The sequence below is a fragment of the Vitis riparia genome, chromosome 5 (genome assembly GCF_004353265.1).
Source record: "Vitis riparia cultivar Riparia Gloire de Montpellier isolate 1030 chromosome 5, EGFV_Vit.rip_1.0, whole genome shotgun sequence".
NCBI lineage: Eukaryota > Viridiplantae > Streptophyta > Magnoliopsida > Vitales > Vitaceae > Vitis > Vitis riparia.
In genome coordinates, this window is record NC_048435.1 from 23650322 (window position 1) to 23672991 (window position 22670).

The 22670-nt window shown below is 31.1% G+C and overlaps 3 protein-coding genes and 1 non-coding gene across 8 annotated transcripts; 1 reads left to right on the forward strand and 3 right to left on the reverse strand.

Annotated features, from left to right (window-relative positions):
* Positions 1-4835: 4835 nt before the first annotated feature.
* LOC117914586 (stearoyl-[acyl-carrier-protein] 9-desaturase, chloroplastic) lies at positions 4836-10490 on the forward strand. Its single transcript, XM_034829972.1, has 3 exons — positions 4836-5058; positions 8477-8981; positions 9541-10490. The coding sequence occupies exons 1-3, from the start codon at positions 4934-4936 to the stop codon at positions 10099-10101; spliced, it is 1191 nt and encodes a 396-aa protein (XP_034685863.1). The 5' UTR covers positions 4836-4933; the 3' UTR covers positions 10102-10490.
* A 1545-nt stretch (positions 10491-12035) lies between these two features.
* LOC117915488 lies at positions 12036-12165 on the reverse strand. The gene has a single exon (XR_004651399.1). It is a non-coding gene; the product is annotated as a small nucleolar RNA snoR86 (small nucleolar RNA).
* A 928-nt stretch (positions 12166-13093) lies between these two features.
* On the reverse strand, positions 13094-16143 carry LOC117913898. 4 transcript variants are annotated; one of them, XM_034829006.1, is made up of 2 exons: positions 16018-16143; positions 13094-13490 (listed from the first exon to the last, which is right to left on the reverse strand). In XM_034829006.1, the coding sequence occupies exon 2, from the start codon at positions 13437-13439 to the stop codon at positions 13254-13256; it is 186 nt and encodes a 61-aa protein (XP_034684897.1). In that variant the 5' UTR covers positions 13440-13490; positions 16018-16143; the 3' UTR covers positions 13094-13253. The 4 variants fall into 4 exon arrangements, with proteins under 4 accessions (XP_034684897.1, XP_034684898.1, XP_034684894.1 ...); XM_034829007.1 differs by having other exon boundaries at positions 13094-13443; positions 16018-16142; XM_034829003.1 differs by having other exon boundaries at positions 13094-13449; positions 16018-16140.
* A 1452-nt stretch (positions 16144-17595) lies between these two features.
* Positions 17596-22250, reverse strand: LOC117914178 ((+)-neomenthol dehydrogenase). Of its 2 annotated transcripts, none has more exons than XM_034829404.1 (4): positions 21341-22250; positions 20399-20657; positions 18492-18674; positions 17596-18082 (listed from the first exon to the last, which is right to left on the reverse strand). In XM_034829404.1, the coding sequence occupies exons 1-4, from the start codon at positions 21394-21396 to the stop codon at positions 17687-17689; spliced, it is 894 nt and encodes a 297-aa protein (XP_034685295.1). In that variant the 5' UTR covers positions 21397-22250; the 3' UTR covers positions 17596-17686. The 2 variants fall into 2 exon arrangements, with proteins under 2 accessions (XP_034685295.1, XP_034685296.1); XM_034829405.1 differs by lacking the exon at positions 21341-22250 and adding an exon at positions 21023-21331.
* Positions 22251-22670: the final 420 nt, after the last annotated feature.

Sequence of the window (22670 nt, forward strand, 5' to 3'; positions counted from 1 at the left end):
GGGAGGAGACGGTTTTCATTGATTCCATTTGCATTTATTTCTCGCCTCCGAATTTCCAAACATATTAATGGATTTCACCTACTAAAAAATAAATGGACAATTCATTAATAAATGAAAACCTATTCTAATTAATGGATTTTACTTGTAATGTCATAAATATCAATTAATAAAATAATAATAATAAATCTAAAAAATGAAATATTTAGGTGGAGAGTCGAGTTGTCAATTAATATTTATGACAAGATAAATATAATAAGTATTTTAAGGAAATATTTGATGATTCGATAAAAGGTTGATGTATTTTAAATAAAAGAAGATAATTTTTTATTTAAAAAATTTGGGATTTTTTTATTTATTACGGAATCAAAACCCACTTTTTTCTATTTAGAAATTAATTTATTATAATCCTAAAAAGTGTCACTATCCAACGCTAGGGTGCCATATTTAGTGAATTTTTTGTTTGGATTTTGTCATTTTCATTTGACAAAATCGGGGTGAATTTTGTGGTCATAGATAGACGTGCTTCTCTATATATTTAATGAGTGTTAGATATATAGGTATGAATAGAGGAGAGACTAAATGATAGTAAGATTTAGATGGAAAAGCTTTTAAGTTATGTTTGGTTTTCGAAAAATATTAAAAAAAGAAAAAAATATTAAAGAAAATTATTTTTTCATGTTTGGTTTCAACATGAAAAATGGGAGTGAAAATCAAATCTAATTAAAATTAGATAAAAACTTATACATTTTAAAATTATTTAATTTTTATATAAAAGAGGAAAAATAAAATAAATAAGTTTGAAGTAGCATATAAAATATTTTATTGATTTTAAATCTGTTTTTTATTTTTTTTATTTTTTATTTCCTTTTACTTTTTTTATATATTTTTTTTCTTGGCATTTTTCCTCATATTTTTAGAGAACCAAATATAGTCTTAGTAATTATAGGGAAGGAATCATGGGGAATTTGATGGAAAAGACATAGAGAGAAAGCAATTGCTCTACTCGGTCTCTTTAAGGTGGTAGCAATATTGGAATTACTCGAGAGTTTCTAAAAAAAATAGTAGGTATTTGAAAATATTTGAAAATTGTTTTAGAAAATATGGCCAAACAGGTCCTTGTGTTCTTAAAAATCCTTATTAAAAATTTAAAATTTTGAGATAATAATTTTTTTTTTAATACTTTAATTTTTCAAACAATTTTTAAAAACTATCATATTTTAAAAATAAGGCTCTAAAAATTCTTATATTTTATGTTAAAATTATTATTATTACTGTTTTTAAAAAACATAAATGAAGAAGTATATCTTAACAATTTCTAATTCGTATCTAAATCATATTAAGTTATTAAATCAATCTATCGAAGGATGTCTTAGATAGTATCGAAAACATGGAGTGAATGTCATTTTCATTGTTGACAAAAGCATATGAACTTGACAAGACCTACCACATGAAAACAGATATCCATGTTCGCACTTTAAAGCCTTCAACTCCGGGCTACGATGGAAAGATGATAAAAAAAAAAAAAGAAAAAAAAGATGGGTGAATGAACTACTCCCAAATATATCGAGGTTTGAAAATGATTTTAAAAATAATTAAAAACATGATGAATTGTTTGGTAACGATTTGAAAATTTTGATGAGGGTTCAAAATATCTTTTAATATTTGAAAATGGTGTTTTTTTTTTTTTTTTTTTACTAAAATCAAGAATATGTTTATTAAGGTTCTTGAAAACAATTTTTGACCGTAGAATATAAAGTTAGAAAAGTGTTTTAAATGGAAACTTTATTTTAAAAAAAATTATTTTGTATCATTTGTTAATAGTGTTTCTATTAGAACAGTTTTTAAAAGAATCATTTTTTCCAATATTTAGTTTTTAAAAAAATAAAAAAATAATAATAATAATAAATATATATATTTAAAGTTGATAAATTATATTTACATATTTTTTTTAAAAAAAATATTTCATTTAACAAATTATTTTCATCTCTTGGTTTGATTGGTGCTTAATTATTTATTGAGACCATCATTATAATTTTTAAATGCATGAGCCTCAAAACTCTAATCCCTTGTTTGATAACTGTTTTTAAGAATAATTTTCTATTTTTCAGAAACAAGAAACTACTTTCTATTTTTTTTATAGCAAAAAATAAAAAATATGGTATTTTCAAAGAATATCTTTTAATTGTTTTTACTTTTTTTTTATAGTTGTTTTAAAAAATAATTATATAAATGTATATAATGATTAAAAATAAATTTATAGATATATAATTATTTTTAAAATATATTTAAAAATATTAAAAATATGTTAAAAACATCTTAAGTTATTAAATAGATTTTTGTTTTATAAAATATCATATAATAATTTTAAAAAATTATTCTTGAAAACTATTTTTTAGAACTGTTTTAATTACCAAACAAACCTTAATTTGTTTTTTTCTTGTTCTTGTGCTCAATTAATTCAACCTCACAAATTGTTTGGTAAGTAAGAAAATGGGAAAGAAAGATACCGTGAAATTCATGCAAAGAGGTGAGAATCAAGTGGGATATCCTCTTGGCAAGTGGCTCATTATCCACATGCCATCTACAAGCCTATTGCCCAAACCACAATAATTAAATAAAAATAAAATAAAATAAAAAACCTAATACCCATTTGAGAGTAGTGACAATCTTTTTTTATTTTTTATTAAAAAAATAATATCAATTTATACTAAATAATGTTTTGACATCCAAATCAAACCGATCAATCCAATCGATAATTACTAGGCTTAAATGTCAAATATATAATATAAAAACTCATACAAATACATATGATTGTCATAGAAAAACCGATTTGATCTCAATAATATTTTAAGGGTGATATTATTATAAAAAATTTTAAAATTACTTAAAATAATTCTTTAATTAACACAATATATATTTTTATGTTTAATCTAAATACCAAATTATTCTCCATAAAAACAATCCTAATAGAAGTGTCATTGAAAATTAAGCTTTTACTAGGATCATTAACAAACAAGCCTTTAAACCAGTGTTTGTTCTTTTGAAGGATTGATATTGCATTAATTGAACCTCCATAACTGATAAGTTCTTTTTGCGTACCAAAATCTTGTTCATTAATTAATTATACAAGAAAGTCTTTCACAACATCTATTTCCACGAGTGAAAAATTGACAACAACTTTGATGGAACATTTGGGGTTAATTTATTCAAGTATGAAGCATGCTTGTTTGGCAAGTGAGAAAATGAGAGATGATATGAGCACCATAGAGTCCATGCAAACAAGTGAAGGTGACAAGTGTAATATCCTCTTCGCCACTTGCTCATGTTCCTCATGACACCTCTCTCTCTCTCTCTCTCTCTCTCTCTCTGCCCCTGTTTTGCTCATCTCTGTGGACCCTAATGTAGCTCTTAGCTGGTGATGTCACGTTTTTTGTTGTTGTTGGTTTTTTTTTTTTTTTAATATTTTTTTTTTCTCTTCTACATTTTTAACCCACCTTTGATACCCAAATGATATATTTTTAGTATTTTTATTATAAAAATATTAATAATTTGTGAAAATTATTTATCAAAAACAACAAAAATATGATGCAATTTTTCAATTAGGTAAAAATAAATTTATACATTATGCTATCTCAAAAAAATCTACTAAAAATATTGATAAAAAAGATTGAAGTTGTTTAAATAATTAGTTTCGAGAATAGTTTTTTATTTTTTAGAAAAAAAAATAAGAAAACATGTTTTTCAATTAAAAATTATTTTTTGTTTTTTATTTTTAATAATAGAAAATATAGTGTTTTTAAATAATATCTTTTAATTATTTAAAAATAATAATTATATAAATATGTAAAATAATTAATAAAGAATATTTTTTTAAACATATTTAAAAAGATTAAAAATAGGTTAAAAATATTTTTAGATATTAAACAAACATTTATTTCACAAATCATCATAAAACTGTTTTAAAAATTAAAACAATTACCAAACATGTCAAAAAAAAATTTAATTTTTAAAAATAATTTTACTTTGAATGTTTCTTTTCAAATAATTTAAATCTTTTAAATGTGTGAAATAATTTTTATTGAAATATTCAAATAATATAAATTTTAAAATAATTAATAAAAAATATTATAAATTATATAATTGGTCTCAATCAAATGCCTGAAAGAAAAAAGAAAAAAAATTGGTTGAACTAGTTGGTAGATAGGAAATAATCAAATAACCAACTTTTTTTTTTCAAATTAGGGCACAAATTTCAATATCCATGAAAAATGTGAATAAAGAAATAGAATAAGAAATTAAGATAAAAATAAATATTTTAAAATTCAAATGAAAAATATTTTCCTTACAATCTTCTCTTTTTAAATTGCAAAGTACTTTTTTCAATTGAAAAAAATTATTTTCATATAAAAATACTTATAAATGAAACTCTTTAAAAATAATTTAAATTTTATGTATTGATAAAATATAATATAGTATCTATCTCATTAAAAGATAATACTTGAATCGTCAAAATAATATGACAAAAAAATATATGAAATATTAATTATTTTTAAATAATTATTTAAAATTTATATTTATAAATTTAAGTTCACATTTTTTTATTTTTTTATATGAAAGTATGAAAACACATTTTTCCGATTTTGTCGGAAATCTAAATAAATAGATAGATGTTTTTCAAAAATTATATGATAATGTCTAAAACATAATAATTATTTTTATAATTTTTAAATTACCGAAATTTTCAAAAAAGAAAAAAGAAAAAAAGAAAGGTGATGTGATTTTAATGAAAAGGGATCCGCTATAAATAGACACAAAAACCATTCAGTGGATCCCAAAGCCCCTGTCCCTCCTCTCTTCCTTCCCTTCTGTGGAGGAAACTGAACCTAAGGCCAAAAGCCTCAGCAGCTGAAACCTCTCTCTGTCTCAAGAACAAATGGCTCTCCAACTCAATCACCTCTCCTTCCAATTCCACAAGTTCCCTTCCTTTTCTCTCCCTCCAATGGCCAGCATCAGATCTCCCACCGTCTTCATGGCCTCCACTCTCCGCTCTGGCTCCAAGTCAGTCTCTTTTCTGCTCCTCTATTCTGCTGTTTTAATGGATCTTCTCATTCCTTCTTGTTCACCTCCTGTTTTTGGATCTGGGTTTCTGTTTTTTCCCTCTAATTTGGTCTCTGAATGCATTAATTCTTCATGGGTTGTCGTTATCTCGTTGTTTTCTTTCTGGGTTTTCTGCTTTTTTTTCCCCTCTAATTTGGGTTGGAGCTGCATTGATTTTTCATGGGTTTCCGAATCTTGCTGTTTTGTTATCTGGGTTTTCTGTTTTTAATCTTCTAATTGTGTTCATTGAGATGTGTTTGGTGTTGATTTTCCTGGTGGGGTTTTTCCTTTTTGTTATTGATTTTGTTTCTTAAATGTTTTTTTTTTCTCGCTCGGGTTTTCTGCTTTTCTTCCCAAACTTGGACAATTTGAGCTGGGTTTCATTAATTTTTCAAAAATATGTATTTTTTTTTTTGGGTTTGATTCATGCTCATGCATGTTACCAGAAATCTGTGCAGTTTGAGGAATTCACAGTCCTAGTTTATGTACCGGCATATTCTCGTTCGGAAATTCATGTTCTCTTGCTTTCATTCATATGATTTTTCAAACAGTTTTGATTCCTAAAATGTGTTTATGCATTCACTTGATTTCATCACATGAATAAATCTGTGTTTTTATTTGAATTTATAGCCCGGATGCATTTAACTCAGATGACGATTGCTGATGTGTTGCCTTTGTTTCTTCCAGTTTCTTCACTTTGCCCTCTTTCTTATTTTCAATTTGGCAGATGGAATTGTCTACTTTATTACGTGTTTCTGTTTGTGGTTTCTGGTCTATGTTTGTGGGCGGTTTACTGTTTCTCTTTGTCATTTTTCAGTTTGGTGGGGAAGGGGTGCTTGGGATATTTCTTGGTACTCATATTATAATTTGAGAACAGCACCAAATCATCACTGTGAATGAATTGGTTGTTTAATTGTTGAGATTTGGTTTTGATTTTTTTAAGTGCTTTTGTGTTAGCTGGATAGTCTCGATTGACTCATCTAATTTCTTTAGTTCTTAGTTCATGCATGCCTGATTTTTGTATGTCTTATTCATACATATTTATATTTTATTCTTAGTGGAAAAGCCTGGAAGAACTCGTCTTCTGAACAACTTTTAGTAATGACTGAGTTGAGTTCTGCAGCTTTTTTCTTTTCTTTTCCTTTTTTTTCAATGTAGTTTGGGTCATTTTCTGGCTGGTAAAAAATTCAGGGACTGCAAAGTCGTCCAATTTTGGTTTCTTGCGGGTTGCGTCGGTGCAACTTGCTAGTGGTTTTTCTTTACACCTGGAGGCTTGTCGGTGCATGCTTGCTTGCTTTTGTGTCGAAGAGGCGTTATGCTCTAGGCTGAGTTCATGGGTTTTTGTTTGGTAGTTCAATTGAATTAACATGTTCACGTGGGATTTTGTTTTAAGGTGTTAACTTCTACTTCATTTCCGTTTCCATTTCCTGAGTTTGTCCAATTCCAAGTATAAACCATATAAAAAAACGCTCATAAGTTCAAATTTTCTTATAAAAAATTCATGTAATATACTTAAGAGTCCGTTTAGTAGTGATTTTTGGAAGTGTTTTTAATATTTTTAATACTTGAAAATTTTTATCATTCGGTGTTATAAATGCTAAAAACACTTTCTAGAATCACTCCCAAACGCGCTTTTACTTGTATTATTTCAATTTGTTTATTGCGATGTTTTTTTAATGGGCTGATGATGATTTGAACACATTTGAATTTCGTACTGAGCAGGCTGATCAATGAAATTGCATTGCTTGCATTAGTTTTTTAGGTGGTGGATCTTTGACCTTTTTTCAAATTTTTAGAAGTGTTTCCTAAATTTTGCCAAACACTTTATTTATTTTCAAAAACACTTTTTAGATTAATAATGTTTTTTAAAACCACTTCCAAATAGACTTTTCGAATACGTTTGACAATGTTTTTATTTGAAGTGTTTTCTCTAGAGGTGTTTTTAGGAAAATCACCTATCAAATATTTTTCCAGAAAATATTACAAGTGATTTTTAAGATTTCTAAAAATGCTTCCTAAATTTTACTAAATACCCAATGTTTTTTTAAAAGCACTTTTTAGGTTAAAAGCAGTTCTTAAAATCACTACCAAATGAACTCTTAGTGAGCTATTCCCATTCTGATCAATATTTGGGATGGAAATCAAGATTATTTAATTCATGGGCTGCCATTAGAAGGATCACACATTAGTATTAAGCCAATGAAGGATATCTATGCATTTGACCAACCATTTTTTACTAATATTAGTCATGGTAAAAGTGATTTCTCTGATGGTATATGAAGAAATGGCAACTTGCTTTAAACAAGTTGTTATCTCATCCATGGCATGGGCAAGGATCTAAGTGATTTGGGCATGGTTTGAATCTTATGTGAGTCTAAGAGGATCATATTTGGTGCTTTTGGGATTTCACTAGAGCCACCACGAATATTTATAGATTAGATGACTTATTCCTTTCATGATTATGTATTAGATGACCTATAAAAAAAAGATTATGTATTAGAAGCCCAACAGTGTCATTATAGCTAATTTGATAGCTTAGAACTTTAGATGTCTTTGAGTCCGTGCAAATCAATCTTGTGTGTGATGTGATGGAGGAACATTGGGTGGTTTGGTAGGAATTCCATCCATGGAAAATCAAGCATCTTTATCCTCATCGTCTTTCTTAAGCAACACATTTTGTGTAAGAGTAAACAGTGGCAAGGAGGAAATACCCTTAGAAGAGCATACCAAATATCAATGTTAAAAATTACAGATTTTGGTTGCCACTTTTCACTTTATTTTTCAAAAAACATAAACATTTCATGGATTTACCCATTAAAAGTAGCCATATTATCATCATTGGCCACCTACCGAGCCCTTAGAAAAGTATTCTATCCATCATAAGCTGGCTGCTTGGTTAAGATGCAGCTTTACACCCCTTTGGTTGACAATAAATTCCTCCAAGGGAGGCTACGTCTTTTCTATGATCTTCTTGTGCTAGCTGGTGTATTCAAAGTGTTCTCTGAATTTGGCATGACTGAAACATTGAAGATTGAGAGATTAATTTCCATGATGTCAGTGTAGAACAAAAATGGGCCCTCCTATCGGGGCTAAAATTTGGCATAATCATTTGAATTCAAGGATTGCTGGACTGATTTTGATCATATGATAGGAGAATGATCTCGACTATGTTGGGAGATGCATTGTCATTTGATTTTGAAATTTATTCTTTTGCATTTATAAGAGCATGTTTGGAACTTTGGATCAGTTATCATGTACATGAGATCCCTTATATATGCTGCAATGTATTATACTTGTAATATGGCAGTGTCTGAACCTTTTGAAAAACCAAACATCTGAACAGTAAGTACCTAATCTAAATCTCTTCTGGTTAATGCAGGGAGGTTGAGAATCTCAAGAAGCCTTTTAGCCCTCCTCGGGAGGTTCATGTTCAAGTGACCCACTCCATGCCACCCCAAAAGATTGAGATCTTCAAATCCATGGAGAATTGGGCTGAGCAGAACATTTTGGTTCACCTGAAGCCAGTTGAGAAATCTTGGCAACCACAGGATTTTCTACCAGATCCTGCTTCTGATGGATTCCATGAACAAGTCAAGGAACTAAGGGAGAGGGCAAAGGAGCTTCCAGATGATTACTTCGTTGTTTTGGTTGGAGATATGATCACTGAAGAAGCCCTTCCAACTTACCAAACAATGCTTAATACCTTGGATGGGGTTCGGGATGAAACAGGTGCAAGCCTCACCTCTTGGGCAATTTGGACAAGGGCATGGACTGCAGAAGAGAACAGGCATGGTGACCTTCTCAACAAGTACCTATATCTGTCTGGACGAGTAGACATGAGACAAATTGAGAAGACAATTCAATATTTGATTGGATCAGGAATGGTAAGTTCCTTCACATGAACATTTGAAAGGTTTTATCTCTAAACTACTTTAAGCAGTTAAACTTTGCAAAAATTTTGAAATGAGGAAATGATGGGAGGCTTGGTAAGTGGTATGGTGGGATCCCGGATAAGGTTGCATGAGCAAAATTTTCATGCTGCTCCAACTGTATCCTGGATCAAGATTAAGACGTGTTTGACAGTGGAAGATATTGAATCAAGATCTTGGCTGGATCTGAAGGATATCCTCAATGTCTTCTAGTCCATTCATTTGCATATTCATGAAAACACTTCTGAAGCTTAAAATGATTAGATAGTTATTTACATCCAACTTTTTCCTTGCGAAGATGCCCTCTAAATAATATTTTCTTCTGTTGGTGGTATGTTTTACTTCTGGCAGTTGTTCCATGTCCTTTTGTTCATTTTGTTTGGAGCAGATGTTACATAATCCATTGATAGCAGAGGGGTTTAAATCACCAAAATGAAGGGATATATATCTATTTTGTGATTTTTGTTCCTGTGGAAGTTCTGAATTTGATTTCTTATCCTCCATCATTTTATAGGATCCACGGACAGAGAATAGTCCCTACCTCGGGTTCATCTACACTTCATTCCAAGAAAGGGCGACATTCATCTCCCATGGCAACACTGCCAGGCATGCCAAGGAGCATGGGGATATGAAGTTGGCTCAAATATGTGGTACAATTGCCTCAGATGAGAAGCGCCATGAAACTGCCTACACCAAGATAGTCGAAAAGCTCTTTGAGATTGATCCTGATGGAACTGTAATGGCTTTTGCTGACATGATGAGGAAGAAAATCTCTATGCCTGCTCACCTGATGTATGATGGCCGTGATGACAACCTCTTTGATCACTTCTCAGCAGTAGCCCAGCGGCTGGGAGTCTACACTGCCAAGGACTACGCCGACATACTGGAATTCTTGGTGGGCAGGTGGAATGTGGAGAAGCTCACTGGACTCTCTGGTGACGGGCGAAAAGCACAGGACTATGTTTGCGGGTTAGCCCCAAGATTCAGAAAGCTGGAGGAAAGAGCGCAAGGAAGAGCTAAGGAAGCACTCACCATTCCTTTCAGCTGGATTTTTGACAGAGAAGTGAAGCTGTGAGAGCCAGGTCAGGCATACAGTCTCCATCGAATCCTCCCCCCCCGCTTCTTACACAGAACACAAACAGAGGTAGAAGTTTCCCAGTTGCATTTTCGTCTGCTATTCCAATTTCGCTTTGTTGAAGGGTTGTAGATACAGTTGTTTTCAGTTGCATGGTTGTTGTCACCGAGTAGATCTTCTCCTACAGGGGGCAGTTATCGGTTCTTTTTTTCTTTGTTTCTTTTTCAAGTTCTATGTTCTGAATGGTCCCCTTATGTACAAGTTTGTGTTCATCCAATAGTAAGTAGTAAGTCTTTGGTCCTTTGTTGTCCTTTTGAGTGTAAGTGAAACGATGTTTCCCTTCTCTATTGCAATTTTGATGATCAATCCCATGCGCTGCAACTTGATCATTTTTTTGGGGTTTTAGAAATCTGGGTTTTGGTGGATGGTATGCTTAAAAGTTTATGAAACCCAGATTGTGTGTGGATGTTTCTGCAGAAAGAGTGAAAGATACATGGAGATCTTGAACTGGGCACTCAGGTCTGAGTGCTTCTTGTTATGTCTTGTTAAACTAAAAACATTTTCAGCTAAATGGCTCCCACAAGTGTTATTTGAAACAACCATGAATACAGATTTCATTTTGAAGGTCAAATAAATCCTGTTTGGATGAAGGAATTTAAAAAGATTTTTATGATGCAAAATCATATGCTGAGAAAATTATTAGGGTTAGATAGATAACCTAGGCTCACCTCAAGAAGAGAATTATTACACCTCTATTAAAGTTTGGTGTAAATTTACTTAAATTTTGTTAATTAGCATTCTTATAAATCTATTTTATTTTATTTTTAAAGAGATTCTAAGTAAAATTATTTTAGAGACAGTGTTTAACAATTCTCTAAAAATTTAATTTTATTCTTTAAAAGTTTTTATGGATAAAATTTGAAATCTATGATGACTTAATGTCTTTATATTAAATTTAAGGGGTTTCAATGAAATTAATCATTTTATTTAGGATTGCAACTTGATCGGATTAAAAGGTAGCGCCTAACTCGGGTTTTTAAAAAAAAAATTAAAATAAGCATTTTTATTTAAATAAAATAATCATTGCAAAACTATAAAACATATCATACTACTAAACACAAGTATCAACTATAACCTCAAGTTCAAATGCTTTTCAATATCTATAAATTTAAATTTCAAATACTTTTCTAATTCCAATTTGAACAAAAATTGAATGAAAATATTTCCTAAACTTGGTTATGTTTGGTTCAAAAAGCTTAGTAAAGAAAAATAATTTTTTTTGTTTGGTAAAAAAAATAAAATAAACATAATTAAAATTAGTTAAAAATTAATATATTTTATAATTATTTAATTTTTATATCAATGACTTAAAATAAATTAAAATAAATATAATTTTTATATAATTGAAGTAAACAAATACTTTTTGCTTTTTATATTTTTTTTCTCCATTTATCCATTTTTCACTTTTATAATTCAAACAGACTAATAAAATTAAAAAATAATAAATAAATAATTAGTTTGGCTTCCATGAGTTGGTAATGCCCTTAACCCACACACCAGTGGATTACCCAATTTACATATCGGTGGAGAGATTAATCTATATCATTTATTTCGTCATTTCAATTTCAATCTTACATTTTTCCTCCATATCTATTTTCCCTTATTTTCTCGACAATCAAACATAGTCTGTTTCACTTCTTAATCTTTTGTTCAAAATAATTGAATTAAGATATATATAAACCAGACAACGATTGCCTCCCAAATAAACAAAAATTTTCTAAATTTTTATTTTATTAAAAATCGAAGAAAAAAATAATGTGAAAAACCTAATCTTAAAAGAAAAAAATGCATTCGCATTAAATCGGTAGGTAAATCTACCTCAATCTTTATTTTTATTTTTATTTTTAAAAAATCAAGTGGAGAAATGAAAATCGAATGTAGCGACTTGTTCGAGGCCATGATCAAAATAAGAATGATTGACAGGCACGGAGAATCGCCATTTTTCCTTATCGCCAACCTTCAAGGCAAATTGCGTCATTTCTCTTTTATTCGACGCCCTTGCTCTGCTAATTGGCTTCAAAGTAAAAAAACACTACACATCTACAAACACTGAATGACAAGAAAACAAAAAGAAAAAAACCTCCAAATCTCAAAGAAAAGTGAAACCCTAACCCTAACCCTAACCCTAGAGATGGAAGAGAAGAACGCGTACAACCAAAGGGCAAACTCCGCTATATTTATAGATGAGAAGCGAAACCCTAACTAGGTCTGAAATGACAAAACTACCCATCTAGAGTAAAGAATGCGGGCCAAGCCCATTCCATTAGACAATCAAGTGGGCCAGACTAATGTTGAATTTGGGCTGAAATGGACTTGGTCATTATTTTCTTCCCCTCTCCCCTCTCTCCCCATCAAAAAAATATACAACATGATTCTTATTTTCTTGTTTTCTTTGTTAATAGATTCTATACCGGTCTAATGTACATTATTGGCTCATTACCTACTAACAAATGCTCTAAGCCCACTAACCAGCTACGGCATAAGCTCGTGTTAGGGCTTTAACACAAGTTAGCTTAGGAAAGTTAATTATTATTCCAATGTAATTGAATTTTATATTTGAGAATGTATTTTAAAAATATTCTAAAAAATTTTCCTTCCCACATCAAATTTGGGAAAAAACATGGATCTCTATACTTCTTTAAAAATGTTAATAAATTACATTTAAAAATATGGAATCATGGTTAGAGCTTGATCTAAACCTCCCAAAAATTAAGTTTGACCTTCAAATGTTGTTTTTTCTTTTTAACATTTGAGAACATCCCGAGAATAGGATAACAACATTACCTAATAACTTAAGCTTTATATTAAAAACAAAATGCTATTTGACATATTCTATGCCATTGAAATTGCAAATTTGCATTATCTGTCATATATCTGTTCAAAGGAGCAATTCGAAATGCATTCAACATTAACAAATAAATGAAAACTAATAAAACTGTAAACCAAAGCTAATAACAAGATTTATTAAAAGTTTAAGTTGTTCTTACTTCCTAGGTATTCAAATACAAAAGAGGGTGTGTTTCTCATAGAACAAAACAGCTTGCCATTGTGTGCTTTATTACAAGAATGAAAGGGAGTATACATGAATAAGATCAGGCCTTGGGTGCATCCTCTTTCATGGCTTTCTCCTCCTCAAACTTGTTGATAGCTACCTGGATTTCATCTGTGCCTCCAACAGCTCTCATGGTGTAGATATACACCCCAACGACAAATGCTGTCAAGCCACCAGCAACAATGCCGTTCTTGCCCTTAGTTGTGAGACCACTGAATCCAGCCATTTTTCTGTGCCTTCAACCAAATCAGGCAAGTGAGATTATTGGATTAATATGCTGTCAAAAAACAAGAAATGCCAGCTAGGTTGGTGACAGGAGCAAACTAGTTTGGAAGTAGATTTGTGGCTGCAAAATTAAATTTGAATATGGATCATGGTTTCTCATACGCAACAGAATCAACTGGAATATTGAAATTCTATGAACAGAAACCACTAAATATTTCCATACAACAGCATAATCAGAGTTCTTTCTGATCAAGGATGCTTCAGAGAAATAAAACTAGTGAGCCACCATTAAGATATACCTAGCTGCTAGCATGTTTTATTCTGTCTCCAGCCATCATTACTAAATGTTGAATGTTCTTATGGCACAACTGTACAAGGGTTCATGTCAGTGACCATAAACTTTAACATGTACACTAAGGAACACATGCGTACAGACTATTCTATGCAAAGCAAAATTACAATAATAGGACTTCTATGTCAATCAAATTACAAATGTATTAAAACTCAAACAAGTGCACAAAGTGGTGGAGGAGGTTCCTTGCAATACAATGTATTGATAGATGAGCTAGATAACTTGAGGGGAAGAGAAGTAAAAGCAACCCACCACAACAATAGCAATCTTTTATCAACACACATCCAATTGATGTAGAAGTCTGCAATTTTGGTTCCTTACAATTCCAGTAGAATAATTGCCAACCCAAAAATGTAAACTATATATCTAATGAGAACCAAAACAGAGTTGGAAAACTCGTCTTTGGTAGCTTAGTAACTATGTTTTAATTAGATGTTTTTTAATTGTATGTTCTAGAAAAGAAGCAAGTAATGTGCTCTAACTATATAAATTTTGAATAAATACCCAAAAAACAAGAAAAACAAGTGCAGCCTATATAAGATTTTGTTAAAAAATGAAGTTCAATCTCCACTTCATGTCCCACTTGTGTGTGTACTGTTTCAAAGTTCTTTATTCAAGAACCTCTCTTTGTTTTTGAGAAATGAGTTTGGAGATGGCTACCCCATATAATTTGATATTCAAGCAAAAGCTAAGAAAATGAAATGGCCACTTCAGTAAAAAACCAGTTTTAACAAGTTGCTCCACATGAACTGTGTGTGTGTTCAAGTTCTTTGTTCAACCCAGCAAATCTAAAGAAAATTTTAAAAGCCATCTTGGGTCTTAATGACATTAAGGGCATGGGGAACTAAAAACTGGATGATCAATGCATTGGCAAGCTTATGCTACCATGAAGCCTTCAAAAATCCGATCCTTTCCTAAAAATTGAGAAGCTGGTGACAAGCCAAAGACACATCATAATCTCTTTCTTTAGAAGGAAAAATTTAAAAGCAGCTGGAAAAACATATTTACAAAGCACAAACCAACTAAAATATGACTTCATGTCATAGAACAAGATTCACATTCCTTCAGTTTTCTTGTTTTCTGACAAGAAAATCAATTCAACCAAACTGAAAAAGGGCAAAAACCCATGTAAACAAATATTATAATACAGCAAAAAATAAAGGATGAGAAGGATCTAACAACTAAATGTAACCTTGCTTAGCACAAGGACTTGTGTTTCTCGACTTTGAGAAAGGAATTTCTGAATCCTAAAAGACATAATCATATCATACTCATAGTCAACCTAACAATCATTGGAAAACAAAACTGCAAAGAGAAAAGAACTAACAAGAATCAATTGCTAATCCTAAAGGTAACGCAAATCACTCCACTAATTTGGTCTATGAATTTGTTATATTTAAATCCCATGATATTATGATAAATTGCATAACATCGTCAATTCGTCCTCATTTCTAATTTCATAACTAGCACAGTAAGCATCAAAGTTGCTCCGTACAGCAATTATCTAAACCAAACTCAAATGCAAATATGAAAACAATTACAGTGAAAAAGGATAGATATAAAACATTATATCCAAAGAATCCACAAACCCGAATAAATTTTATAACAAAGTACTAACTCTATAGCCACATCAATCATTCAATTCCATCTCTAATCGCCGGAAACCACCAGATCACATTTCCTCAACACAGCACCGAATCAAACCCACAAAAGAACATGGTAAGCACAAAAGAACATAACTCAGAACCAGAACAAGTAGCTCTGTGTAAACAAGAACCAAATTAGAATCAGTTGGTCGCTGAGAAAATTTCAGAAAATAAAACAAATCAAAATTTTAAATCCAGACTACTGCTTGGCAGCCGAGAAGATTAAGCTAAAGAATACCTACGAAAACAAACCAAAAATTTTGAATGCTAGGATATATCATCAATCGAAGTACTTGGCTAAGTTGAACTGGGGGTTTCTCTTTTGAATCTTTAACAAAAAAATAAAAATAAAAATATAATCAGACCATATAGACTCTGAATATCATTTTGTTCCCTTCTCCTCCATTTTCTGAGCAACCAAACGGAGGAAATTCAAAAAAAAAAAAAAAATTGGCACCATTCAGGATCTGATAAAAAACTGGCAAACCTAATAAAAACAGAACAAAAAAGCTCGATATATTCTTTTCACTTTCCTCGATTTTCTCGTAAACTAAACAGGAGGGTTAGGGTTAGAAATATACCTGAAATTGTGGTCTTTGAGTTCAAAACCCTACTTAAAACCCTAGAGCTGTGATCTGGTATTTCTGACAATTCTGAGAGAGGATGCTGGTCCTAACGCGCGCGCATGTTGACGAGAACTAACAAGTTGTTGGGTTGCTTGGCCCAGGAACAAGCCCGTCGCTTAATTTAGGGAAAACGAGCCCATTTGCTTAATTTTAATAGTGAAATTAGAGCTCTATTCGATAAATGTTTTCGAAAACAGTTTTTGAGAATAAATTTTTGAAACCATTCTTAAATTTTGTAGCACAAAAATCTATTTAGGAATCTAAAATATTTTTAACATGTTTTCTATATTTTTAAATATATTTTAAAAATAACTTTTATATATGATACTTTATTTTTAATCACTTTTCATATTTATTAATTATTTTTTAAAATAAGTGAAAATAACTAAAAACAATTATAAGATGTTTTTTTTTTTAAATATCATGTTTTTTGCTTTCTGAATATGCTTTTATATTTTTTTGTTTTGGAAAATAGAAAACTATTTTTAAAAATAATTTTCAACCAGATTCATGAAATATAATTAGATGAATTTCACAAATTAATAAAAAAAAATATTTGTAACATATAACATTGTTCAAATAGTTATAAAAACATGCATTCATATTATTTTGTAGAAGTATTAAAATTTGAAGAAAAAAAAATTAAACCTTGCCTAATTACACCAATTTTCAATAATTAGTTTGTAGCTTATGAATTAGAATCATTTTGTGATCGATGATAAGTCAATAATTGTTTGAAATAAGTCATTTTGGTGAGTTTGTCGTTAGTAATATCGAAGTAAAACATGTTTCTTGATTGATGTGGATAAAGAAATATTGTGATTTTATATCATTTTTCTCTTATAGGTTTTTGTCAAATATATATGAGTTGTATCATAGAGAGTTACTTTGAATTATCTCAAGGTAAGCGTTTTATATGAGACAAATCATAAAGAAAAGAAAAGTAAAATGAGATCTATTATATTATAAGATATATAAGTCGTATTTGGTTGATTGAATATAACATGAGATAGTATAAAAAATTGGATAATATATCTTATTCAATGTTTAATTGATAGTAGGATATACGTTCAATCAAACATATGATAGAATAGGTGATAGATCACATTATTCGCATTCTATTTTATGTCTCTTCTATATATAAATTTTAAGTTTATAGCAATGGAAATGATACCTTAGGATATGGATTTCCTATCCGATAGAAAATGATATTCTAAGTTTTATATATATATATATATATATATATATATATATATATATATCCTATCTTATCATTCTCGTTTATCAATTGTAGTCATAGTACCTTAAGATATCATATCTATCAAATGCATATGATATATTAGAATATACATATTTTATCGATCCAATCTGTCTTATCATCTAAACGTAGTCATAATGCATTAACATGATTATTAAGATTCAACTCAACTCTTCCATTCCACTTCTTAAAAAGGAGTTTATACCATCTGAGAATAATATTCCCATATGATGATCACATGTAAAAAAATATCAGACTAAAAAAGGAAAAAAATATCATATAAAAACCCTAACTTTCATTAATCAGCTAATTTCTAACCAAAACATTGATAATTTGATATATAAATTTGGAATTCATCGGTTCATTCTACAACTTGGAATACACTTGAGGGCTAAACCCTAGATAAAATTTCCCGGTTGGTAACTCCTCAGGTGGAAGCAAGACCAACCTAGCGCCGATACCGGCAGCAGCGTCGGCAGTATGATTACCTTTACCACCTGTCATGGTGGTCTGAGTGAAGCCTGGGCAGAAGCAGTTCACACTCAAGCCACATCCCTTGTATCTCTTAGCTAAAACCCTAGAGTATGCATTGAGGGCAAGTTTTGACACTGCATAGTCTGTCCATATCTCCGGCCACCCTTGGTTCTTCCATGTCCCGGTCTTCACATTCTCTAGAAACATGCTAACAATGCGATCAATCCGATCCTTGGAGAGTTTTTCTTCATCTAGTAGTATCTCTTTTATGTTAGGGTTTTTCAGCTTCTGCATGCATGCATGGAGAGTTAATCAACAACATTAGTTTCAGGTTAATTCATGGAAAATGACCAATGAATGAATTGTAATGAAGAAGAGCATTAGGGTTTTTCTTCATGTAATAGTAACTATTGAATTAGTATTAGGGTTTTTCAGCTTCTGCATGTTTGCATGGAAAATCATCATTAGTATCAAGTTGATTAAAAATGGAAATGAGCTATCAATGTGTTATAAAAGATGAAATATATTAAGTTAAATTATCGTAATTTTAAAACTAAGGCAAATTCAAGCATATTAGGGTTTATTGATCTTCATCTAATTACGGTTTTCCCAATATAGTACCTATTTTATGTTAAGATAGAAAAAACCATTGTTAGTACTCAAGTTGATTAATAGAAATAAGCATTATTATACTTACATTCAATAATCCAAGTCTCGAGCTAATATTAAGAATGCGGCTAACAGAAGACGAGCAACGAAACATGGGCAAAAGCGCCTCAATTAGCATCTTGGGTCCATAATAATTAGTCTTAATCACTACTTCAGCATGCTCGACTGAATTTTCATCGATGTTATTGAATGATACTCCTGCATTGTTCACCTGAAAAATAGTATTTGAATCATAAATTTTGTGATTAGTTAATAGAAATTACAAAATATATACTTTAATTAACCAATTAAGACATTTATAAAGAGGTTTTTGGTGAAGTGAGGACCCAAAAACTGTTCTAGGGTTCCTCATTCAAATAAGCACATAAAATTTACCTTTAAAACAAAGCTTTCTATGTTCAAAATAGGCAATATTCAGATGATTTTAGTTTGGTTTTCCACCTAAAACAATCCCTAAATTTCTAGTTTTTGTCATTGTTTAAGAGGTTTCAAAGTTTAAAATGGCTGTTTGGTGAGATAGAAAATTATTCCTAATACAGCTGTCCTAGTGAAGGGTATAACTATCCAAGTTTCTATTCATAAATAATTAAATCAATCAAACTAGAAAATTTCTTCAAGATTTACAGCAATGGAGGATTTGGGTTTCAACAATTATATTATTGAAAACCCTCTCCTTGTCCTTTCCCAATAATAATATGTATGTCCATGTTTTCAAGGCCCTATTAAAAAATTAGGGATTTGGTGGACTGCTGACTGGTTTCCTAAATAGGAAAGATTCTCCTCAAGATCTAAATTGTTGGAAGGATTAGGGTTTTCAATTACCATTATAAAAATTCAACATTTTAAAATTTCTTTTCCCCTTGAATCCCAAAGAATATAGAAGAAAAAAAAAAAGAGTTTAAATTTAATAAATTTTTATACCATGATTTTAAAAACTTAAAAATGTATTATAATTTTTTTTTTGAATAATTTTCAGCATTTTTTATTTTTTTTCACCAAAAAAAAAATATAAAAAAAAGCTATTAAATTTATTTTTATTTTTTTTCCATTTTTGTTTTATTCTTGGAAAGTTTAACAAAAAAACACATGAGAGAAGAAAATGGAGAAAAAAAATAAGAGAAAAAACTTTAAAATGTATTATAATTTTTTTTAATAATTTTCATCATTTTTTTTTCTCCTTATTTTTCACCCAAAAAAAAAAAATCAAACAAAAGCTATTGAATTTCTTTATATTTTTTTTCCATTTTTGTTTTATTTTTGGAAAGTTTAGCAAAAAAACACGAGAGAAGAAAATAGAGAAAAAAAATAAGAGAAAAAAAGGTCTGAAATCAATAACTTAATTTTGCATCTCTCTTAAAACCATTTGTAAAATGATTTGAAAATACATAAATTTGTGACTAAGTTTTTTATATCTTACTTTTTTTTTTTTTTCCTATTTTCCATAAAACCAAACATAAGATTGAGAATCCCTTACTAATTTTCCTTTCCCTGGTGGTTTCAGGATCCAAACATGGCCTTATTCATTGTTCCAATGGGAACCAACATTATTTAAAAACTCTATCTGATCTTGCAATGCAGCAACATCAATGAAACATATGTCCTATGAAGAAAAAAAAAGAGAGAAAATTAACTGTAAATGCATGTATAGAAATGCTAAATTGAATGTGAGAGACTGATAATTTTATAATCTTCTCCAGCCGGCAACATTCATGTGCTGATCATCAAAAATATTAACTGAAAGCCACAAAAAACTATGCAGAAAATGAATTTATACGCGGTATGTATGATCATATATATATATATATATATATATATATATATATATATATATATATATATATATATATATATATATATATATGCAACTGGGCATTTGATTATGAGGTTCATGGAGAGAGAGAGAGAGAGAGAGATGTTTGTGGAGGGTATACTCACAAGAATGTCTAGTTTTCTGAAGGAGTGTTGGAACCAAGAGGCAAAGCTTTGGATGGAATCAGGGTCTGAAACGTCTAGGAGGGAGAAATGGACATGGAGTCCTTGGGCTGCGAGTGATTGGAGGGCTTTGAGGCCTCTGGCTTCGTCTCTTGCCGTTAGGATTACAGTTAGTCCTGATTCTGCAAGCCTTTTTACGAGTGCGAAGCCGATGCCCTTGTTGGCGCCTGTGACGATGGCCACTGTGTCCTTGCTCCACCACCTGCATGCCCCATGCAAAGGCTAGTGTGTAAGAGATAGAGAGAGCAAGGGAGAGGGAGAGAGAGAGAGAGAAAGAGAAGAGATCAAGTGAGGGGTCAATGTGTTTTTATTGAGTGGGAGAGAGGAGGGGTGTCAAAGTAACTTTGTTTGGGGGGTGGGGGGTGAAAGAGAGGGGGAGGAGGGAGAGGAAGAGAGAGGGGGAAAGGACGGAAAGGGGAGAGAGAGTTATGTATCTTCAGATTCCATTGCAGTTAAGGAGATGATAAAGGGGGAGAGAGACACAGAGAAATAGAGAGAGAGCTCCACATCTTCTGATTCCATTGCAGCTAAGGAAATGATTAAATGGAGAGAGAGATGCTAGGTTACCTTGTTGAAGAAAGGCAAGGAGAAGAAAATGAGGGCTTCATATCTTTTGATTAAGGAGTGATAGAAAGGGGATAAGAGAGATAGATAGAAAGGTACATAGATAGATGGAGAGAGAGGCTAAAACTTGTTGAAGACAGGGAAGAAGGAGAGAACGAAGCCTCTATTCTAATCTTCTGGTTCCATTGCAATAAAGAAAATGATAGAAGAGAAAGAGAGAGAGGCCTTTATTTTCTGATTCTATTGCAACGAAGGAAATGGTAGTAGGGAGGGAGAGAGGAAGAGAGAGAGGGAGAGAGAGAGAGAGAAAAGCGAGCTTACCTTGTAGAAAGAAGCGGGGGAGGAAAGAAAGGAGGCTCCACATCTTTTGATTCCATCGAAGTTAAGCCACAATATCACAACTTTGGCTAACAAGAGAGATCACCTCCCAACCAATATATATACAAATACACCAAATAAACAAAACCCCAAATGCGGAGGTCCTCACATTAAATATCAATGGCGTGCTCCTCCCTTCTCATAAAAAACCCACGCTTTGAACTTCACAAACAACAAAAAAAATAAACTAAAAGAAATTACCTGGTAGGTAATTAATATATGCATACTTGTACACATGCTTCTTCATCACCAATCCATGTGATATATATAGATTTAGAATCATCCCCATCCTACGTACACATTAGGCATCACCGCCTCGTCAAGTCTGGTTGACATCAACATATATAATTCTTCCATTCAAACCCACCTAACTGGAAGATTTTTTCTTTGAAGGCTACAAGTAAGGATTTTTCTTCGATGACGAATGGCATTCTTCTAGATATGACAGTAGTATTTTATTGAGGAATTCATGAAGCTTGAATCTTGATCAGTACCTTAGAAAAGCGGGCGTTTGGAAGTCAAGAAGGTGTACATATTTGGTAGCTTTGTGTGTTGGCATGGAGAAGGGGCTATCTGTTAAATGGGTTAATTAATTTCTTCTAGTTTTGTGGAACTTGAAAGGCAGATTCATGGCTCCCTGTGTATGGTCTTTAGGCCCTTTAGTCAACCACTCACTAAAGGCATTGTGAAAGAGCATATTGGACATTGTTGAAGTTGTGGAATTGAAATCATATGGCATGCATAGTTTCAACACAATGAATGCGGTCTTTATGGAATTGATGAAACCATGGTGTGTTTGTCTGGTTTCTTCGGAGGTTTAGGGTTTTGAGTTTAGAATTTTTATATAAATTTTTTTCATTTTTTTTTATAGGTAATAGAAGTTTTATCTATTTTTTTTTTTATCTTTTTATTGGAATTTAGGATTTCGAATTTAAGATATTCTATTTTTTAAAATGTTTTTATTATGTTTGACATTTAGTCACCCCTTTCAATGTTTAAATAGTTCTCCCAAACAAGGCTTAAGCCTCAAAAAGCGAGAAACCCAAGCTCCAATATAACTTTGGTTATAACCAAGAAATTGAAATCAAACTAATCTCATTCTTTGCCCATCATTTCCCTATCTAGCAATTAATGATTTAAGCCCACCAAACGGCGGTCTTTTTTGGACATGCACATGAGTCCAATAAATAAAAAGATAGACAACGATGAAATTTAAACCCAAAAAACAAAGTTTCAATACCATACATGCCCAACACTTCACCCCCAACGACTT